General features: G+C 57.4%; 1 protein-coding gene across 1 annotated transcript; it reads left to right on the forward strand.

The window, feature by feature from the left end:
- Positions 1 to 4,505: 4,505 nt before the first annotated feature.
- On the forward strand, positions 4,506 to 10,688 carry LOC138723336 (cell division cycle protein 20 homolog). Its single transcript, XM_069862282.1, has 11 exons — positions 4,506 to 4,672; positions 5,065 to 5,141; positions 6,387 to 6,535; positions 7,606 to 7,702; positions 8,064 to 8,192; positions 8,565 to 8,761; positions 9,109 to 9,203; positions 9,405 to 9,636; positions 9,746 to 9,871; positions 10,042 to 10,159; positions 10,510 to 10,688. Exons 1-11 carry the CDS (start codon positions 4,506 to 4,508, stop codon positions 10,686 to 10,688), a joined length of 1,566 nt encoding a protein of 521 aa, XP_069718383.1.
- The last annotated feature ends 8,324 nt before the right edge of the window (positions 10,689 to 19,012 follow it).

A 19,012-nucleotide genomic window follows, 5' to 3' on the forward strand; every position in this document is an offset into this window, starting at 1 on the left:
GACCCCTCTTGGGTCCTGGGGGGGTCATAGAAGTATCCTGGGGTGTTCTAGAGGAGTCTTAGGGGTCCCTAGAGGAGTCCTGGAGGTCTTTACATGGATTCTGGGGGTCACTAGAGGGGTCCTGGTTGTCCCTTGAGGGGTCCTGCTGGGATCTAGAGGGGATCTGGGGGTTCTTCGAGGGATTCGGGGGCCCTGGTGGGCCCTAGAGTGGTTCTGGGGTCCCTAAAGAAATTCTGCAGGTCCCTAGAGGGGCCCTGGGGGGGGTCTTAGAAGGATCCTAGGGGATTCTAGAGGGGTCTTGGGGAATCCCTAGAGGGTTCCTGGGGGTCCTTAAAGGGGTTCTGGGGGTCCCTAGAGGGGTGCTGGTTGTCCCTGGAGTGGTCCTGTGAGGATCTCGAGGGGACTTGGGGCTTCTTAGAAGGATTTAGTGAGTCCTGGGAGTCCCTAGATTGGTCCTGGAGGGTCTAGAGAGATCCTGTGGGTCCCTAGAGGGGCCTTGGGGCCTCTTAGAGGGATTCAGGGTATCCTGCGGGGGCCTAGAGGGCTTCTGGGTGTCTGTAAAGGGGTTCTGGGGGTTCTAGAGGGATGCTCGGGGGTTCTAGAGGAGTCCTGGGGTCCCTAGAGGGGCCTTTGGGGGTTCTTCGAGGGATTCGGGGAGTTCTGGGGAGCCCTAGAGGGTTCTGCAGGGCTCTCGAGGGGTTTTGAGGAGTCTTAGAGTTATTCGGGGTGTCCTGGGGACCCCTAGAGTCGTCACGAGGATTCTAGAGGGGTCCTGTGCATCCTTAGATGGTTTCTAGGGGTCCTTAAAGGAGTTCTGGGGGTCCTCGAGGGGTCCTGGGGAGAGTGAGATGATGCAGGGAGATGGTTAAGAAAAGGTTTAATAAGAGGACACACAGAAGCCCTCTAGAGCCCCCAGGACCCCTCTATGACCCCCAAAACCCCTATAGGGAAGCCGAGGACCCCTCTAGGGACCCCCTAGGCTCCCTCTAGGACCCCTTCGAGCCCCTCTAGGAACCCCTAGAATCCCTGTGGGGATCCCAGGACCCCTCTGGAGTCCCCCAGGACCCCGTTAGGACCTCCTAGAACACCCCGGGGACCCAGAACCCCTCTAGGGCTCAACAGAACCCCTTTAGGGAACTCCAGGCCGCCTCTCGAGCTCCCCTGCAACAAGGTGGGGATCAAAGGGGAAAAGAGCGCCCCCCCAGCTCAGTGCCGCCGCCGTGTGGCCGCATCGCGGTACTGCAGGAAGGGCTGCAAGAGGGTTTTTTTTTCTTTCTAAGTTTAGGATAGAACCACCTAGAAGTTTCTAGACCCAAACAGCACATGCGCGTTACGCCTTAAAATCGCTTTATAAGGAGGTGTGGAAAGGGATTTTCCCACTGCGCATGCGACCTCCAAATCGGGCGAAGCAGTGACCGCGTGGACTGCCAGGGCCTCAGACGCTTCTTGGTATTTTTCTTTAAAAATGTTGGTGTTAGTCCCCATCGTTTATACCCTTAGCGTTATAGCATTGATTCTCGTGTTTTGCCTTTGTATACGTGTATTTTTTCCTCATGAATGTCCGCAATGTAAACTATTGTGTTGTCGTGCTGACTCGCCGGAGGCATCAGAGGCGGGCCCGGAGGCACCGACGGTCAACGAATCGGAGGTTTAAAACTGTTTTATAAGATGTTGAAGCTTTGTCGAGTTGATTAGTTTTAGGATAAGATGTTACGGTTTTGTAGGCTTAAGTAGTTTTTAAGATAAGACTTGTGGGTTTGTAAGATGTTTATATTTGTTAAGGTTGTAATATTTGTTAAGGATATTGTCAAGAAGATGCTTGTGATTGTAAAATTTGCTGGACGTTTTGTTTGTTGTTGTATTGCGCATTCTTCTGGCCTTTTTCTCTCTCTGTCCTTCTGTCTTTCACACCGCCATGAAGCCAGCGATGTTGAGCCACGGGGCGGTGTAAGGGGCCGTAACCGTTGAACTGCTTTGGCTCAACATCGCTGCCAACGCCCCCACGATCTCGTAAGGGATCTTTATTGCAATGAAGAGCCGATCTCGTGAGCGCTGCCAAACTGTCCCCAACGGAAAAACCATGACATCCACCCGAAGTGCGCTTACCGAGTGGCACCTGGGCATTCCTGAAAATGGTTGGACTATTCGGGGAAACCGTGGACTGGGGCGATAAATGGGGGAGCCTCTGGCTTCTTCGTTGCTCGGTGGGCTCGGGGTGCTCGACTTCGTCATTGCTCGGTGGGCTCAGGGTGCTTGACTTCCCCATTGCTCGGCAGGCTCGGGGTGCTGGACTCCTTCATTGCTTGCTTCTTCGTTGCTGGTGGACTCGACCTCGTGTGTGTTGCTGTGTGTGCCTTCGCCGGGCTTCCTGGAGCTTGGAACATCATCATCACCCCGTGGCTGTGTCTTCATCATCACCTGCACCGAGACCGATCCAACGGGACATCGCTGGATTCGTGGTGGTGGTAATTAGCCGCATCTCTACCGTCTTCTTGCTTAGGGGTTCTAACTTTTCCTTTCTTTTCCTCTCTGTCCTGTCGCTGTTGTCAGTTGTTAAAATAAAGCTCACAAGATTGTACGGCACCTGACCTCGTTTGTGCCTTAATCTTGGTCTCTTGGGATCGTTTAAGAACCCTCCCTGATATTGGATCGGGACGCATCTCCGAGTGTCTTGTCTGCTCCTTAAACCTTTTCTCTCTCCTTCTCTTCCTGTATCTTTCCCACCACCGATCACACTTTCTATTACCCATGATATACACACACAACAAGAAAAGTGCCTGCAGAACTAACCGCACAAGAAATTTGGGATAAAATCTTTTCTTAACGATCTCCCTGCGTAATCTCACTCTGTCCTGCGTGTCCGTGAAGGGTAAGGGCTGTGATCCAGCTCCCGGGCTCTGGCGTGGATGGACTGGGCGAGGTCTAGAGCCCCCCAGGACCCCTTTAGGACTCCTCAGGACCCCTCTAGGGGCCCCGTAGGACCTCTCCACGACCTCCAGGGCCCCTCTAGCGACCCCTAGGACCCCTATAGAGCCCTCTAGGGCCCCCACGGGGTCCCCCAGAATCCCTCACGAGCCCCGAAGGACCCCTCTTGGGACAACCAGGACCCCTCTAGAGACACCCAGGATCCCTCTAAAGCCACCAGCACCCACAGGACGTCTAAACAGCCACCCAGGACCCATTTAGTGATGTCAAGGACCCCTCTAGGGGCCACCAGGACGCCTCTAGCACCTCCAGGACCCCTTTACAGACCCTCAAGATGCCTCTCGACTCTCCAGGATGACTCTAGGACTCCCCGGGACCCCCCGAATCATTCTAAGACCTCCCTAGAGCCTTATGGGACCCCGCTAGCACTATGCAGCGCTAGAACCCCTAGGGGCCCCCAGGACCCCTCTAGGACCCCCAGAACTCCTTTAAGGACGCCTAGAAATCATCTAGGGACGCATCGGACCCCTCCAGAACCCCCGTGATGACTCTAGGGGTCCCCAGAACCGCCCAAATAACTCTAAGGCTCCTCGAGACCCCTCTAGAGCCCCTCGAGGGACCCCAGGACTCCTCTAGAACCCCCAGAAGCCCTCTAGGCCCCCGCAGGATACCCTGAATCCCTCTAAGAAGCCCCAGGGCCCCTCTAGGGATCCACAGGATCTCTCTAGACCCTCCAAGACCAATCTAAGGACTCCCAGGACCCCCTGAATCCTTCTAAGAAGCCCCAAGTCCCCTCGAGATCCTCACAGGACCACTCCAGGGACAACCAGCACCCCTCTAGGGACCCCCAGAACCCATGTAAAGATCCCCAGGACCCCTGTAGGGACCCCCAAGACTCCTCTAGAACACCCCGGGATACTTCTATGACCCTCCGCGGACCCTAGAGGGGTCCTGGGGTGGGGGGGAGTTGTGTCTCCAGAGGGGTCCTGGCCTTCCCTATAAGGATCCTGGGGTCCCTACACGGGTTATGGGGGGTCCTAGAGAGGCCCTGGGGGAGGGGGGGGCCTAGAGGATTCCTGGGCTTCCCTGTGGGCTTTTGGGGGTCCTGAAGGGGTCCTGGGGGGCCCCAGAGGGGTCCTGGTGTCCCTCGAGGGATTTGGGGGATCCTAGAGGGGACCTGAGGAGTTGCTAGAGGGGTTCTGGGGTCTCTAGAGGGTTCTGAGGGGTCATAGAGAGGGCTTGGGCAGCTCCAGAGGGCTCCTGGGATTCCCTATAGGGGTCTTTGCATCCTTAGAGTGCTTCTGGGGAGACACAGAGAGGGCTTGGGCAGCTCCAGGGGAGTTCTGGGCTTCACTCTAGGTGTTTTGGGGGTTCTAGAGGGGTCCTGGAGTCCCTAGAGGGGGCCCTGTAAACCCCACCAGCACCTTGACCCCCCACGACTCTCTTCCCCCTCCAGCCCCCCAGTTCCCCCCACACCCTTAGGGCTTCGCCCTAGCCCCGCCCCCAGGCCCCGCCGCAGCCAATGGGAGGGGCCCGTCCCCGCCGCAGCCAATGGGAGGGGCCCGTCCCCGCCCCAGCCAATGGGAGGGGCCCGTCCCCGCCCCAGCCAATGGGAGGGGCCCGTCCCCGCCCCAGCCAATCGGAGCCGCGTCCGCGCGGGTCCAACCGCCGTCGGGGGCTGCGGGAGCCCCAACCGCATCGCGGAGGTTCGGGCGGCAGCGGGTCTGGGGGAGGCAGCGAGCGGCGGGTCCGGGGGCGGCGGGGAGGGGCGCGGAGAGGGGGAGAGAGGGAGGGGAGGGAAGGGGAGAGAGAGGAGAAGGGGCAGGGGAGGAGAATGGGGGGAGAGGGGGGAGGAGGAAAGGGGAGTGGCCTCACGTGCCTCCCAGGACCCATCTAGGACCCCCAGGACCCCTCTAGGGACCCCCCAGGACCTCTCCACGACCCCCAGGATCCCTCTGGAGCCCCCCAGGCCCCATCTAGGACCCCCCCCGGCCCCGTCTCGGGACCCCCAGGACCCCTCTAGGGACCACTAGGATGCCTCTATGTCCTTCAGGACCCCTCTAGAGCCCCCCAGGACCCCGCTAGGACTCCTCAGGAGCCCTCTAGGAACCCCCTGAAGGACCTCTCCACCACCTCCAGGGCCCCCCTAGGGATCCCTAGGAGCCCCCTAGAGCCTCGGGACCCGTTTAGTGATGCCAAGGACCCCTCTAGGGACCCACAGAACCCCTATAGAACCCCAAAAACCCCTGCAGGACCCCCCAGGACCCGTCTGGGGTTCCCGCCTGGGGGAATTGGGGTGGGAAAAAGGGAGAAGGAGCAGCTTGTGGAAGAGACTCTTGCAGCCCTTCCTGCAGTACCGCGATGCGGCCACACGGCGGCGGCACTGAGCTGGGGGGGCGCTCTTTTCCCCTTTGATCCCCACCTTGTTGCAGGGGAGCTCGAGAGGCGGCCTGGAGTTCCCTAAAGGGGTTCTGTTGAGCCCTAGAGGGGTTCTGGGTCCCCGGGGTGTTCTAGGAGGTCCTAACGGGGTCCTGGGGGACTCCAGAGGGGTCCTGGGGTCCCTAGAGGGGTTCTGGGGTGTCCTATGGGTGTCTTGCGGGGGTGCCTAGAGGATTCTGGAAGTTCCCTCTAGGGGTTTGGGGGTCCCAAAGGGGTCCTGGGGGTCTCCAGAGGGGTTCTGCTGTTCCTAGAGGGATTCGTGGGGTCCTAGAGGGATCCTGGGGGGGTCCTAGAGGGATTCTGGGGGGTCCTAGAGGAGCTGTGGAGAGGGAAAGAAAGGGAGAGGAGGAGGGAAGAGAGGGAGAGCAGGGTGGGAGGGAGAGAGGGGAGAGGGAGAGGAGGGATGGGAGAGAGAGAGAAAGAGGGGAGAGGGAAGGGGCAGGAGAAGGGGGGCAGAGGGAGAGGCCGGGCCAGAGGAGGCCTCAGTGCTGAGGGTGCTGAGGATCAGCCCAGGGCCCTGGCAGCCAGGCTGCAGCCCAGTCCCGTTGCTGCCTGCGCTGACGCCCTCGCCTGCGTCCCACGTGCAGTTGATGCTCGAGGCGACCCTTCCGCTCGAGGCGATTCCCGAGGCGATTCCCGAGGCGATCCCTGCAGTGATCCCCGCGGTGCTGCTGCAGCCGCTCCCGGCGATCCCCGAGGCCCAGCAGAGCTCAGCCCCGGGCTCAGCCCCATCAGCCGCAGCTCCAGCGCGATGTGGTGCGGCGCAGCCGGTGAGCGGTGGCAGAGGGGGGTGCGGGGAGCCGAGGGGCTCTGGAGGCCGGGGGCACAGAGCTCGGCAGCCTCTAACTGGTGCGTTAGACGGGGGGCAGAGCTACGAGCGAGTTGGGCTTTGGATGGCACGAGCGCTGGGAGTCCCGCTCGTCTGCGAGGGGGGATGTGGCAAAGCGCCGGCTTGGCTGCCTCGGGAGGGCTCTCCTCTGGGCTCTTGCGTAGCTGTCAGACAATATTGATGCGTGTGAGTGCAGGTAAACGAGGATCCAAAATGCAGAGGAGCCAAACGACCGCTCGGCCAGATCGCTACATTCCCAGCCGTCGCGCTCTGAGGATGGAGGTGGCCAAGTTCCTCCTGAGCCAAGAGCAGGACCCTGCCTTGGTGTCACCCACCAAGAAGGTGAGCGTGTTGCTGAGTTGCAGGGACTGCGCTGCTCCCTCCCAAACGCCCTCGCGGCCTTTCCCAGGGAAGCAAACTGTAAGTTGTGTCGCGTGGTTGCGTGAGGCTGACAGCCCCGAGCGCCGCTGCCTCCAGCTCTGCCCTTGAGGAGCCGGGGATGAGGTTGGAGCTGTAGGGCCTGGGAATGGAACGGGGACGCGGGACCCTGAGCGAAGCTGTTCTGTAGGGTCGTGTCCCTGGGAAGAGCCTCTGGCCCTTGTGGGAGCCAAACACAGCTTTGCTCCGTTTTAAAGCCTCATCAGCCCAGGGGACAGAGCTCCTAGGCTGTGAGCCTGTGCCCAGGGACACTGCTGGCGGGAGCTGTTCCAGCACAATGTCTGCGTGGGGAGCCGCTCTGGAACGTGTCTGCTGGGTTCTGAAATCTCTGTAGGAAGCATTTGGTTCCTTGTGGCTGTGGCTTTGTCCGCTGGCCGTGAGACGCTGACCTGGCCGCTCTTCTGTGCTCAAATGTGAGCAGGAGAGCTTGCTGGTGTCTGAGGAAAAACCCCTTGGAGCTGTGTCACGGGTTAGCCCCAGCCCGGCTGATTTCAGCAGCTAAAACCGTGCAGTTGCGCTCCCAAATCCCTCCACTCCCCACACCCCTGGAAAGGGGGAAAGGGAAATGAGAGGAAAGAGACTTGTGAGTTGGAAACTAAAACCGCAGCTTTAATTAAAATTACAATAATAATAATAATAATGGTTATTGATCTTATTAGGAGTGGTAATATATATATATACACACAAATATCTGAGATCGCGCCCTCGATGACTCAACGTCACCACAGATCCTGCAGAGCAGAATCGAGGGAATGGCTCCACAGCCAGGAGGGAGCTGAGCTCAGGAACTGGAGTCAGGAACACGCGGGTCCAGGGTCGGGGGCAAAGAGAGAGACGAGGTCCTCAGCGGCCGTCACAGAGGAGGGGGCCGACCCTCGTGGTCTTTGGGTTTCAAAGCGAGGGCGACGTAGATGGGATGGAATCCTCCGTTGGTCGCTTTGGGGTCACCTGTCCTGTTCGACCTGCCTTGACAGGCGCGCCAGAAAGCCTGGGCAGTGAGGCTGAACGGCTTCGATGTGGAAGAGGCAAAGATCCTGAGCCTCAGTGGAAAGGCTCCGAGCCCTGCGGCAGGTGAGGGACAGGCTCTGGGTGAGTCGACTCGGCTGGAGAGCCCTGGGGAGGGGAACAGCGGCACAGAGGCTCCGCATTTGGAGGCATCGACCGGCTTCTGGGAGCTGCTGTGCACACCGGGCTCTCCCTAATCCTTAGGTGTCCAGCGGCTGAGGGGCTGTGTGACAGCTCCAGAGAACTGATTTACCAGAGCTGGTTCAGCAGTTCACCCCGGCAGTGCTGTTAGCGCCCTGCATTCCTCTGAGCGTGGCTCTGCTCTCAGGGCTGCATTTTCCCCGGGAGGGATTTCTCCTCGGGTGAGCAGGGCTTAGCTGGGAGGAAACGGGACCTCCGGTTAACAGAAGTGTTTCTCTGCACACAGGCTTTCAGAACAACGTCACAGCGCTCTGCAGGCACGAGGTGATGCCTGGGTGCGGCAGGAGGAAGGGCAGATACATTCCCTGCGCGCCAGAGGGGGTCCTGGATGCCCCAGACATCCGTGATGACTATTGTAAGTGGGCTGCGATGTCGCGTGCTGGGCATTGAGATCGTTGTGTAGCGCAGTGCGGTTCCTAGGCCAGCGTGGTCTGAGGGACTGGAGCTCTGCCTGGGCTGTTTCGGTCTCTTCTGCCCTCGGGCTGGCATGGACCACTTCTGGGGTGAAGCCTTGTAGGAGCAGTGGTCCCGAGTGCTGGGCAGGTGGCTTGGACTGGGGCTGGGGGACACGCATACCTGGTGGAGGTGGAATAGGGTTGGACTCGGTGATCCGGTGGGTCTCTTCCAACCTGGTTATTCTATGATTCTATGATGAGCACCGGTGAAGGGCAGGGCTCTCCAGGGCAGCGCAGGGTGGCCTGCATTGCATTGCTCTTCCAAACGGTAGATCTGAATCTCCTGGACTGGAGCTCTCAAAACCTCCTGGCGCTGGCTCTGGACACCACTGTCTACCTGTGGCACCACGTCTCTGGGGAGATCATCAACCTCATGGAGACGGAGCACGTAGCTGATTACGTTTCCTCTGTGTCGTGGGGTAACGGAGGCAGCTGCCTGGCTGTTGGCTTGAGCAACGGTGAGGTCCAGGTGAGTGCAGGAGTCGAGCTGGAGCTGTTTAGGGGTTGCTGGAGCTGTGGGGCCTTGGGACGAAGGCTTGGCTGGCGCTAGAAGGATGCAACGCGCTCCGACTTGCCTGGTGTGGGCTGGAGATGTCCTCCGGCAGTGAGCAGCTGCGGCAGTGAGGCAGAGCTTGGGTTTGGGGTTCCTGACCCCTGGCGTTCTCCTTCCGTTCTGCGGGCAGGAGATACAAATTGTTCCCTGCTCCCAGAGTGAGCAGGCTGAATGGCAGAGCCTGCGCGCTGCGGTTTGTAGGGCAAAGCAACGGGGCTGGCGTTTCCTGGCCCTCTGGAGAACTTGTTGTTCTGCTTCCCTAGCTGTGGGACGTGGAGCGTCGGAAACGTGTCCGCACGCTGAGCAGCCACGTGTCCCGTGTCGGGTGTCTCAGCTGGAACAGCTACATCCTGTCCAGGTAAAGCAGTGGGTGGGGTTGGAAGGGCGGAGCGGAGCCGGTGCAGATCCTTGTGGATGTGCTCGGCTCACGCCAAGAGCCCGGATCTGCCGGCAGCACCGGTGTGAAACCCTGCGGCAGGTGCAGCCGTCCTGCCCCAGCGCCAGGATGGCTTTTCCCAGCACTGTGTGCAGCCTGACCCTGTGAGCCTTCTCTCTGCAGCGGGGCTCGCAGCGGCTGCATCCAGCACCACGACGTCAGAGTCGCTCAGCACCAGGTGGCCACGCTTGCTGGTCACACGCGGGAGGTGTGTGGCCTCAAGTGGTCTCCAAACGGCCGCTTCCTCGCCAGTGGTGGTGACGACCACGTGGTGAACATCTGGCCGAGCAGCCAGGGGGGCCGTGGAGGATTTGCTCCAGCGCAGAGCTTCCGTCAGCACCAGGGTGCTGTCAAGGTGAGCGCGGGGCAGCTGTGGGCTCGCGTTTGTGTGCGAGGCAGCCGTGCGGCACTGCCTGCGCGCAGGGTGCTCGTTGCACGCCTCAGGCTGACCCCTCTTCTGGCAGGCTGTGGCGTGGTGTCCGTGGCAGCCCAGCGTTCTGGCCACTGGAGGCGGAGGCGGCGACAAACGCATCCGCCTCTGGAACGTGTCTTCTGGCACCTGCCTGGGCAATATCGATGCCCGCTCCCAGGTGAGACGTGAGCGTCGGCTTGGATGTAAACAGCTTGTGGTGGGACGCCTGAGCGGAGCTGCTGGCTCCTGAGGCCCCGAGGCAGGGCCGAGGAGGGGGCCGTGCTCCTCTCGGGGTGCTGAGCATCGGCACGAGCAGCTCGTCTTCCCTGCATTGCCGCCTCCTGCCAGGTCTGTTCCATCGTGTGGTCGACCACCTACAAGGAGCTCATTTCGGGCCACGGCTCCGCAAAGAATCAGCTGGTGATCTGTAAGTATCCAGCCATGTCCAAGGTCACTGAGCTGCAAGGTAGGCAGGGCCCTTTGCCTGGGGCAGGGAGGGCTGCTGGCGGCTGAAGGAGACGTGATCCTTGGGTTGAGCGGAGCGGTGGCCCGAGCTGGAGCTCGGCTGGTGCGGGCTGCTGAGCAGAGGCGTGTGCTGCTCGAGGGAGGCCCTCCTGGGGGCTGCTGAAGGAACGCTGTTGGTGCAAATGCCCGCCTGGGCTGTGAATTCCTGCTGCTGCAGCCCGGTGCGGGGCCAGCTCTGCGAGCTGCTGGGGTTCCCGGGGCCCACGCAGTAAACGTGAGCGTGGTGGCAGAAGCAGAGGGAGCGGGGCGTGCGCCGAGCGGCCCGTCCCTGAGCGCACACCTCCTCTTCAGGTCACACGGCGAGAGTCTTGAGCATGGCTCTGAGCCCCGATGGCGAAACAGTGGCCTCGGCTGCTGCGGATGAAACGCTGCGACTCTGGCGCTGCTTTGCGGTGGATCCCATCAGGAAGAAGGAGAGAGAGAAGGCAGACATAGTCCAGAGCAGCTTCATTCGCCAGGCCATACGATGAGGGCATGGGGGTGGGGGGGGAGCGGGGAAACCTGGTTTCCCCTGTACATAGTTTCAATGGTTTCCCCTGTACGTAGTTTCAATGGTTTCCCCTGTACGTAGTTTAAATGTTAATAAATGTTAATTAAGGTTTTAAAATTAACCAAGTGCTTTCCTTTGTCTTTTTTATGGAGTCTGCTGGAAGAGAAGGCCGTGGCTGATGGGAGCAAGCCCAGCGTGGATGCGGAGGACGAGTCCCGCGGTGTCCCAGCAGGACGGTCTCCAAGCCTGGGTCCCCTGCCTTCCTGCGCGCCGAGGAGGTTGCAGCGCCCTGCGCCCTGCGTGCTGCTCACAGAGACAGCCCTGGGGTGACGGCTGGGACGTCAGCGACTCGGGAGCGATCGCAGGGAAGCGTCTGCCGAACCGCCGAGCCCAGAGGCGTGTGGGAGCTGAGAGACCTCCTGGGAACGGCTGATGGTGTCGCCTGGGGATACCTCGTGACGGACTTGTGGTAAAGGCTCTCTAGAAGGCCCTTAAGGCCTCTGGGGAAGGGCTGCTCGTGTGGGGACCGGTGGGTCCTTTTCTAAGGAATTGAGTAACGTGAGCCGGGGGTGGCCAGGGCCTGCGGGCAGCGGCGACACCAGTGCTCCTGATTCAAGGAGCTGAAAACAGCTACGGGAGGAAATGCAGCTGCCTTTCTAGGGGTAAAGGTAACAGGGGAATTACCGTATCAGGACAGCTTTCAGAAGGTAAATAGATGGATGGCCTCCAAATACGCTTTGGGGTTGGTCCGTGCCCGTGGGGCAACGTGGAAAGGAAGAGGAGTGTTAACTGCACGAGGATCCCCCGTCAAGCACCGAGAAGAAATCCTGCAGTTGCGGGAAGACGTCGGGCAACGGAGAGAAGCGGCGTTAATGCATCGCAAGGCTCCTCGGGTGGGAAAGTCCCCGATGAAGGTATGTAGTGGACTGGCAGAGCGAGCAGCTCGAGGGCAGCAGGAAAAGGTATCTTGGTATTAATCCCTTCTGTGGAGAGGGATCTGAATATCCGTTGTGGGGGGATGCGAATGCGTTTGAACAATAATCCCGTCCCTCTCAAGTGCCATTTCTAGCGATGCTGATCTGGAACTGGCAAAATCAGTGAGGGCAACAGCAAACGAGAGGGGGTGGATGGTGACCCCTACAAAAGAGGCTGTAGTTTCTCCCTGGTAGTGCTAAAATTCATTGAGAAAAAGCATCAAGAAACTCACTGGGGAGCAGAGGCTGTAATCGATGATTTAAGGGGACAAGTAGTTAGCGTGAGGATGAGCAGGCTTGCTAAATCCATTGTGGGGAGGCCTGAAATCTGTTTGAAAAATAATCCCGTCCCTCTCAAGCGCCCTCCCCTAGGAGTTGCTCGCAGAGGAAATGCCCCCGGTGATCCCTGGCAGAGAGATTTCTCTGAGCTGCCCAGACAGGGCGGATCCCGGGACCTGTGGGGACCAGGAGCCACATTTTGAGGCTGGCCAGAGGCATTGCCCTGCAGCACCGTCAAAGCAAGAGAGGTGACTCAAACCTCCTTGTAGGGAATTTGACCAAGGTTTGGAATTGCCATAGGTCTGTTGTCAGCTAGAGGTCCTCGCTTTCTGGCGGGGATTGTACAAGAGCTGAGCCGAGTCCGAGGAATAAAATGGGCCCTGCACCCGCCCTGGAGCCCCCAGAGTAGTGGGAAGGTGGAAAGGGTGAATCAAACTCTGCAGAGGGAAAAGGGTAAAATTTGTGAGGAGACTTCTTTGTGGTGGCCTCGAGCTCTTGTACTGGCTGTGCTAAGAACAAGGCTACAGCCGAGAGCTGAGACAAAGAGCAGTCTGTATGAATCAGTGTTTGGGAGGCCTTATCAAATGACCCTTTTTCCTCGAGACGTGCTGCTGGAAGGAGAAACAGAGCTAAAATCTTCTCTGCTGTTGTCGGGTAAAAGAGTGAATGACCTGGGGCGGTGCGTAACGTGTCCTGAGCCTCTCGCTTTAGATTCTCCAGGACGCCCCTTCCAGCCCGGAGACTCCGTCGACATCAAGCCGTGGGAGAGCGGAAGTTCCAGAAAGCTGGAAGGGACCCTTTCAGGTGCTGAAAACAACACGCAGCTCCAGGTCGAAGGAATCAACAGGTGGATCCGTTCCATGCGAGTCGAGTCAGCGCCGAGTTGGGAGTGGAGAACCGTCCTTGAGCCCGGGAAGCCTCTCCAGAGAAAACTGCAGAGAAGAACCAGGGACTGACATTTGAAAAGCAAGGAGGTGGGTTTTCGCCCGTGTCTGCGTTTGGTGTATGGATGCAGGCGACTTTCAGAGGTTGTTTCCACAGAGGGTTAAAGGCCAGAACGGGAGGGAACTTTTAGCCAGAGGGGTGGTAAGTAAGTCCTCCTTCTGCATGGGGTCAGGAAATCGGGTAGGAGAAATGTACAGCTCTTGGATAACAGGAGTTCCCACTCCCCTCAGCTCACTTACAAACTCTGCTTTTCTGGGGCTCCTAGAGTGTGCTCTGACAGGCTTCGCCCTGCCGAGGGTCCTTGGCGCAACATTCCTTTGCGCAGACGCCTAAAGCTCCTTCAGCACCGGGCAACTGCTGTTGCTTCCAGGGATGTAGGAAGCTTCTCTGTAGGAATGGAAAATCCCTGTGCCTCTGTTGTGGGTTACCTTAGGGAGTGAAAAATTAACTCCTGGGATTTATCCTCCTTTCTCCCCGCAGAGGGAGCAGTGGCTGTGGCAGAGGTGTTCTGTGCTGGCCAGAAGGAATCGGTTGGTGGCAGTGATCAGCCAGTGACAGGTTGTTTAACTGATGAGGGAATATTTGAACGGCTCTTTTTTTCTTCCCTTAGTAATAATTTTCTGTTAGGTCTTCCCAGAGCGAGTGCTGTAATTGGATTCAAGTGTACGGTCTTCTCCTTCCAGAGATCAAAGGCGCTCCTGTCCCCTCTCTGGATTTAGAAGACCTGAGAAACCTCTTTGGATCAGAGGTATCTGGAGACAGCATGTGGTGTTCTGTGTTGAACCAGACTGAATGAAGATCTGCTTCAAAGCTTGTCCTGAAGGAAGCAGCTATGGGTTGTTTGTGTCAATTCTGACCTCAGCCCCCAAGAAACGCCATGGGATGAGAAGCTCTGGTGATGGATGCGCCTGCAGCCCAGAAGCCAACGGTGTCCTGGGCTGCGTCCAAAGCAGTGGGACCGGCGAGGGAGGGGATTCCAGCCCTCTGCTCCGCTCTGGTGAGACCCCACCTGGAGCCCTGTGTTCAGCTCTGGAATCCCCAACATGCCACTGACACAGACCTGTTAGAGCGAGTCCAGATGATGGATCTGAAAAATCATAGAGAATTCACCCCCAGTCTGGATCTGTGCTTATGGCTTCTGGAGGTCCATGGTGCATCATTGCCTTACACAGATGCCTAGAGCTTCCTTGGACGCAGGGCAACTGCTGTTGCCGAAAGGGATGTAGGAAGCTTCTCTGTTTGCAAGAACTGAAAATCCTTGTGCTTCTGATGCTGGTGACCTTAGCGAGTGGAAAATGAACTGCTGGGATTTACTCTCTTTTGTCCCCACAGAGGGAGCAGTGGCTGTGGCAGAGATGTTCTGTGCAGTGGGACCGGCGAGGGAGGTGACTGCGGCCCTCTGCTCCGCTCCGGTGAGACCCCACCTGGAGCCCTGTGTTCAGCTCTGGAATCCCCAACATGCCAGTGACACAGACCTGTTAGAGCGAGTCTGGACGAGGGCTACAAAGATGATGCGAGGGCTGGAGCAGCTCTGCTGTGAGGACAGGCTGAGAGAGTCGGGGTTGTTCAGCCTGGAGGAGAGAAGGCTCTGGGGAGACCCTAGAGCAGCTTCCAGAACTGAAAGGGGCTCTGGGAAAGCTGGGGAGGGACTCTTTACAGGGGCGTGGAGTGACAGTACAAGGGGGGATGGCTGTAAATTGGAGGGGGGACGATTTCGATTAGGCAGTAGGAAGAAATTCTTGGTGCTTTGGGTGGTGAGGCCCTGGCCCCGGTTGCCCAGGGAAGTGGTGGGTGTCCCATCCCTGGAGGTGTTCAAGGCCAGGTTGGAAGGGGTTTCGAGCCACGTGATCCAGTGGGAGGTGTCCCTGCCCTCGGCAGGGCGTGGAACTGGATTGTTCTGTGTCGGTGACTTACTGAGTGGAAAATTAACTGCTGGGATTCATCCTCTTTTGTCCCCACAGAGGGAGCAGTGGCTGTGGCAGAGATGTTCTGTGCAGTGGGACCGGCGAGGGAGGTGACTGCGGCCCTCTGCTCCGCTCTGGTGAGACCCCACCTGGAGCCCTGTGTTCAGCTCTGGAATCCCCAACGTGCCAGTGACACAGACCTGTTAGAGCGACTCAGTCTGCTCTCCCAGGCCGAGAGGGAGGCAATATTTGAGGGCACCTCATTTCCCGCCTGTGCCGGCAGGGCTCTCTCCGCCTGGGCACATCCGAGGGATTTGTCCAGTGTGTTTGGCAGAGGCCGAGCAGGGAGGCTGTTACCTTGACTCCGGCTCAGGGCAGAAAGAATTGCTGAGCGTGGTCTGGTTTTGAGAGAAAGTAATTTTGTCTGATTTTGAGATGTGGGACAGGCTCAATATCCAGGAGGTCACTGTAACTGACTTTGTCTCCCTTGTAAGTGAGCGTTCCCTGTTGCACTCCAGAAGATCTATTTAGGGTCACTGATTTCAGGCTAGGAAAGAAATAACGTTCCAAGTGCCTTCACTGTGAGAGGCTACAGACCTTTTGTGTTTCCAGCCCAGGGCTCTCCTGCTGTCTCCAGGAGTTGTGTGAACACTGCTGACCCAGTGGTCTTGCCCGGAGGGTGTGACAGTGGTTCCTTAGGCTGCACGTTTGTTGTGGGTGAAAGCATTCCCTAGTGTCCTTTCCCAGCTGGATCCACAGCGTGGGTCAGTGTGGAGAAGGAGAAAGAATGGCAATTAAAACTTCTTCCCTTAGTCCTTCCGTGCGTCCTGTCTCTTTGACATCAAAGCGGGAGGGGAGATGAACTTTCTTATGGATGTGATACCTTGGGCATGTTTTAACTCCATGGAATTTTTAATGCATTTGCTTTGTTGTTTAGTTTTCCTTTCAGAAACGTGTTTCCAAGGAAGTCTCTCAGGAGTCAAGGCTTGGCCAGTTCCAGGGATCGAGACAAAGCAAACATTAAAGAACAGCAGTGCCCGAGTACATTCTTGGTGTCCTTTCCTAGTAGCATTGCACTCCTCGTCCCCTGCTGTTACTCCTTACCTCCTCCCCCTACAGCTCCGTGGGGTCTCAGCATCTCCGCTGCTCTTCACACACACAGAATCACACACAGAATCACCAGGTTTTATAACCAGCTGGGGAAGGGGCTGGAGAAGAGGTCTTAGGAGGAGCAGCTGAGAGAGCTGGGGTTGTTTAGCCTGGAGAAGAGGAGGCTGAGGGGAGACCTCATTGCTCTCTCCAACTACCTGAAAGGAGGTTGTAGAGAGGAGGGTGCTGGCCTCTTCTCCCAAGTGACGGGGGACAGGACGAGAGGGAATGGCCTCAAGCTCCGCCAGGGGAGATTTAGGCTGGACATTAGGAAAAAATTCTTCACAGAAAGGGTCATTGGGTGACGGAAGAAAATATGGGACAACACGCAGTGATCAATATGATCCAAGTGAAGCCATTTAATCGAAGTTCCCAACACATTTTATACCCTACTTGCTGAAGCAAGCCATTGTTTTACAAGCTGATTTGACAATTCTCCATTTGCAACAAGTAATCATTAGTTACAATACATTATTATGTTTTCCCATGAGAAATAGCTATGTGAGCATTTCAGTCTACAAATTGATAGACTACAAAGTAACAAGTCAAGGACTACCGAGGAAAGCTTCCCCTGAGAAATGAGAGGCGTCTAGGGTAGAACGACTCTCTATTGTTGCAAAGAGAAACCTTGAAGAGAGTGTGTCATTTACAGCAGCTGCTGCTTCTGCAAAGTTAGCTTTAATTGTGGTGCAAAAGCTGTGAGGCCTTATGCTAAGGTGCCTTTGTTTCATTTAGCATAAGCTGCTCAGTGCTTGGGGTGCTCATTAAATGTCCTCTGGTTCGTAACCATCCATCAATTGGGCACTGGAACAGGCTGCCCAGGGAGGGGGTTGAGTCACCTTCCCTGGAGGTGTTTAAGGCACGGGTGGATGAGGTGCTAAGGGACATGGTTTAGTGTTTGATAGGAATGGTTGGACTCGATGATCCAGTGGGTCTCTTCCAACCTGGTTATTCTATAATTCTATGATTCTATGACTGGTACGTGAGGATGCCCCTGGAGCTCAGATGCTCGTGTGAGCAGAGAGACGCGAAGGGGGGGATTTTTTCCACTTCCCAGCCACTTGTGAGGGGCCTGGTTTGTGCGGTGCCCTTGCTGTGAAAAAGCCGGCAAGCACTCGCAGAGAGAGTATTATGGGAGCTCCGAGTGTTGAGGAGGCGACTCCAGGGAGCCGAGGGGTTGGTTAAATACAACGTGAGCCGGATTCCCCCTTGTCAGCTCGGTGGGAGCTGGTTCAATGGATCGCTTCTCACGCTTCGGATGCCCCTCAGCTGAGCTCTTGTCCTGCCGCACCCCCAGCGGAAGCGGGAGCAGCACAGCCTCCCTTCCCTCTAGAGAGCTGATGGACCTTGCAGGGAAGTGCCAGGCCATGAAGGCTGCCCCTTCCTCCTCTTCCCTTTCCTCTCAGCTCAGAACTAGGGACAAAATCCTTGGTTACCTGTGTGCGTTTGTGTGTGAGTGAAATCTCACGCCCGGGGCTGCACACGGGACCCAGCTTGTTCCCCTGTCCCAGGAGAACCTGCCTGTACACTGAGCCCCTTCCTGTTTCCAGGCTCACCCTGCGCCGTCCTCCTGCCTGTTTGGTTTGAGGACGGGGACGTTTATGTCTGTCCTTGCTGCGGAGGTGATGGATTGAAAGACCAGGCTCTAGGGTGTCAAGGTGCATCTGGCCCTGTGAAGGGGAAGGGATGACACCCATGTTCCCTCAGCCACTGCTCCTTACGCTCTATATTTTTCCCTTTCCAAAAAACCAGAGGCTTCTGGAACCATGCGCAACCCGCTTCACGTCACACGCCTGGGCTGCCTTCCCTCCTGCGTCCAGACCAGGACCCGCTGGTGGCTGCCAGTAGCCCAGCTCCACTCCGAGTGACCAGAGGCGGCGTGGGCCCCGTTTCTGGGACAGCTCTCAGGAATTGCCTCTCCTGCTCTGGACAACAGGGGAGGGTTTCGCATGCAAAACTGCAAAGGAACATACGTGGGCTTTAATTAAGAGGCTGCTTCTGTGATGGGAAAAGGCATTAGAAGCCACTGGCCCTAAGAGGGAGCAAAGCCGTCCCGTCTCCTGTGTAGCTGTGCCTGCTTGGAGGGCACCAGCATGTGAGCTTCGGTTCCATACGAGGAAGGGGAGTGACGCAGCTGGAGGGATCTCAGTAACCACCTTACCAGGCCCTCTGGCTTTGCCAGGAAGGAGACGCCCACGTCGGAAAACGATGGCTCTCTCATACTCCCGCACTACCTGCAGGGGAAACAAAAGCTGGATGCGCTGCAAAGGGAGGGTTTCAGCAGGTGTGAGCTGCCGGAGTTACCTGTCCCTGTGTCCCTTTACCCCCGCAGAGGACCTGACACAGAACTGCTGGCTGGCCTTGTGTGTGAGCAGAGAAGGAGCAGCCACGAGACACCCAGGATTTGGGAGAGCAGCCCATGTTAGAGGGGCCTGGGCTTTCCCAGGATGAGGCCAGCGTTCTGCTTCCTCAGAGCCTGGCCAAACTCAAACATCCTGAGCTAAAATTTTGCGTGCTTGTTGTTTGCCTCCGAGGGAACCGTGTGTGCATGTGCTCACCCCTGTGAGATCCGAGGGATGACACTGACACCCTTGTTGAGAGCAAGATTCACGTGAAATTTCCCCAGAAGTGGGAACCAAAATATGCCTACTCGTAGCCACGCTAGAAATGTGAGAAAAGGGGGAAAAGAGGGCAAATCCATCGGTACCTGAGAGACCAAACTCTCTTAACATTTTACATTCAAAACCTATTTACCTGCTGCTGCAGTGCCACTCTCTCTGGGCTGGGTGTGCTGAAGGCGATGTTTGAAAGTGAACAGACCTGCAAGCTGTTCAGCAAAAGAGAAACCTAAGCCCTTGCCTGCTGATAATTCAGCAGGAGTATTTGAGAGGTAGCGGAAGATCCCTGTGCAGCCCTTTGTTGCAGCAATGTGCCAGGAAGGAAAGTCAAAATTAACGATGGGTTGAAGAAGTGTAAATAGAACCTTAGACCCAGAAAAAGCTTTATGCTCACGTCCAAAACGTGCCGAACCAGTGAGTTACGTCCACATCAGA

The sequence above is a fragment of the Phaenicophaeus curvirostris genome, chromosome 8 (assembly GCF_032191515.1).
Source record: "Phaenicophaeus curvirostris isolate KB17595 chromosome 8, BPBGC_Pcur_1.0, whole genome shotgun sequence".
Lineage (NCBI taxonomy): Eukaryota > Metazoa > Chordata > Aves > Cuculiformes > Cuculidae > Phaenicophaeus > Phaenicophaeus curvirostris.

Coding starts and splice junctions, on each gene's coding strand:
- LOC138723336 (XM_069862282.1), top strand. CDS start 4,506: ATGGGAGGGGCCCGTCCCCGCCCCAGCCAATGGGAGGGGCCCGTCCCC. Junction 8,762..9,108: donor TGAGCAACGGTGAGGTCCAG/GTGAGTGCAGGA, acceptor CTGCTTCCCTAG/CTGTGGGACGTGGAGCGTCG. Junction 9,872..10,041: donor ATATCGATGCCCGCTCCCAG/GTGAGACGTGAG, acceptor GCCTCCTGCCAG/GTCTGTTCCATCGTGTGGTC.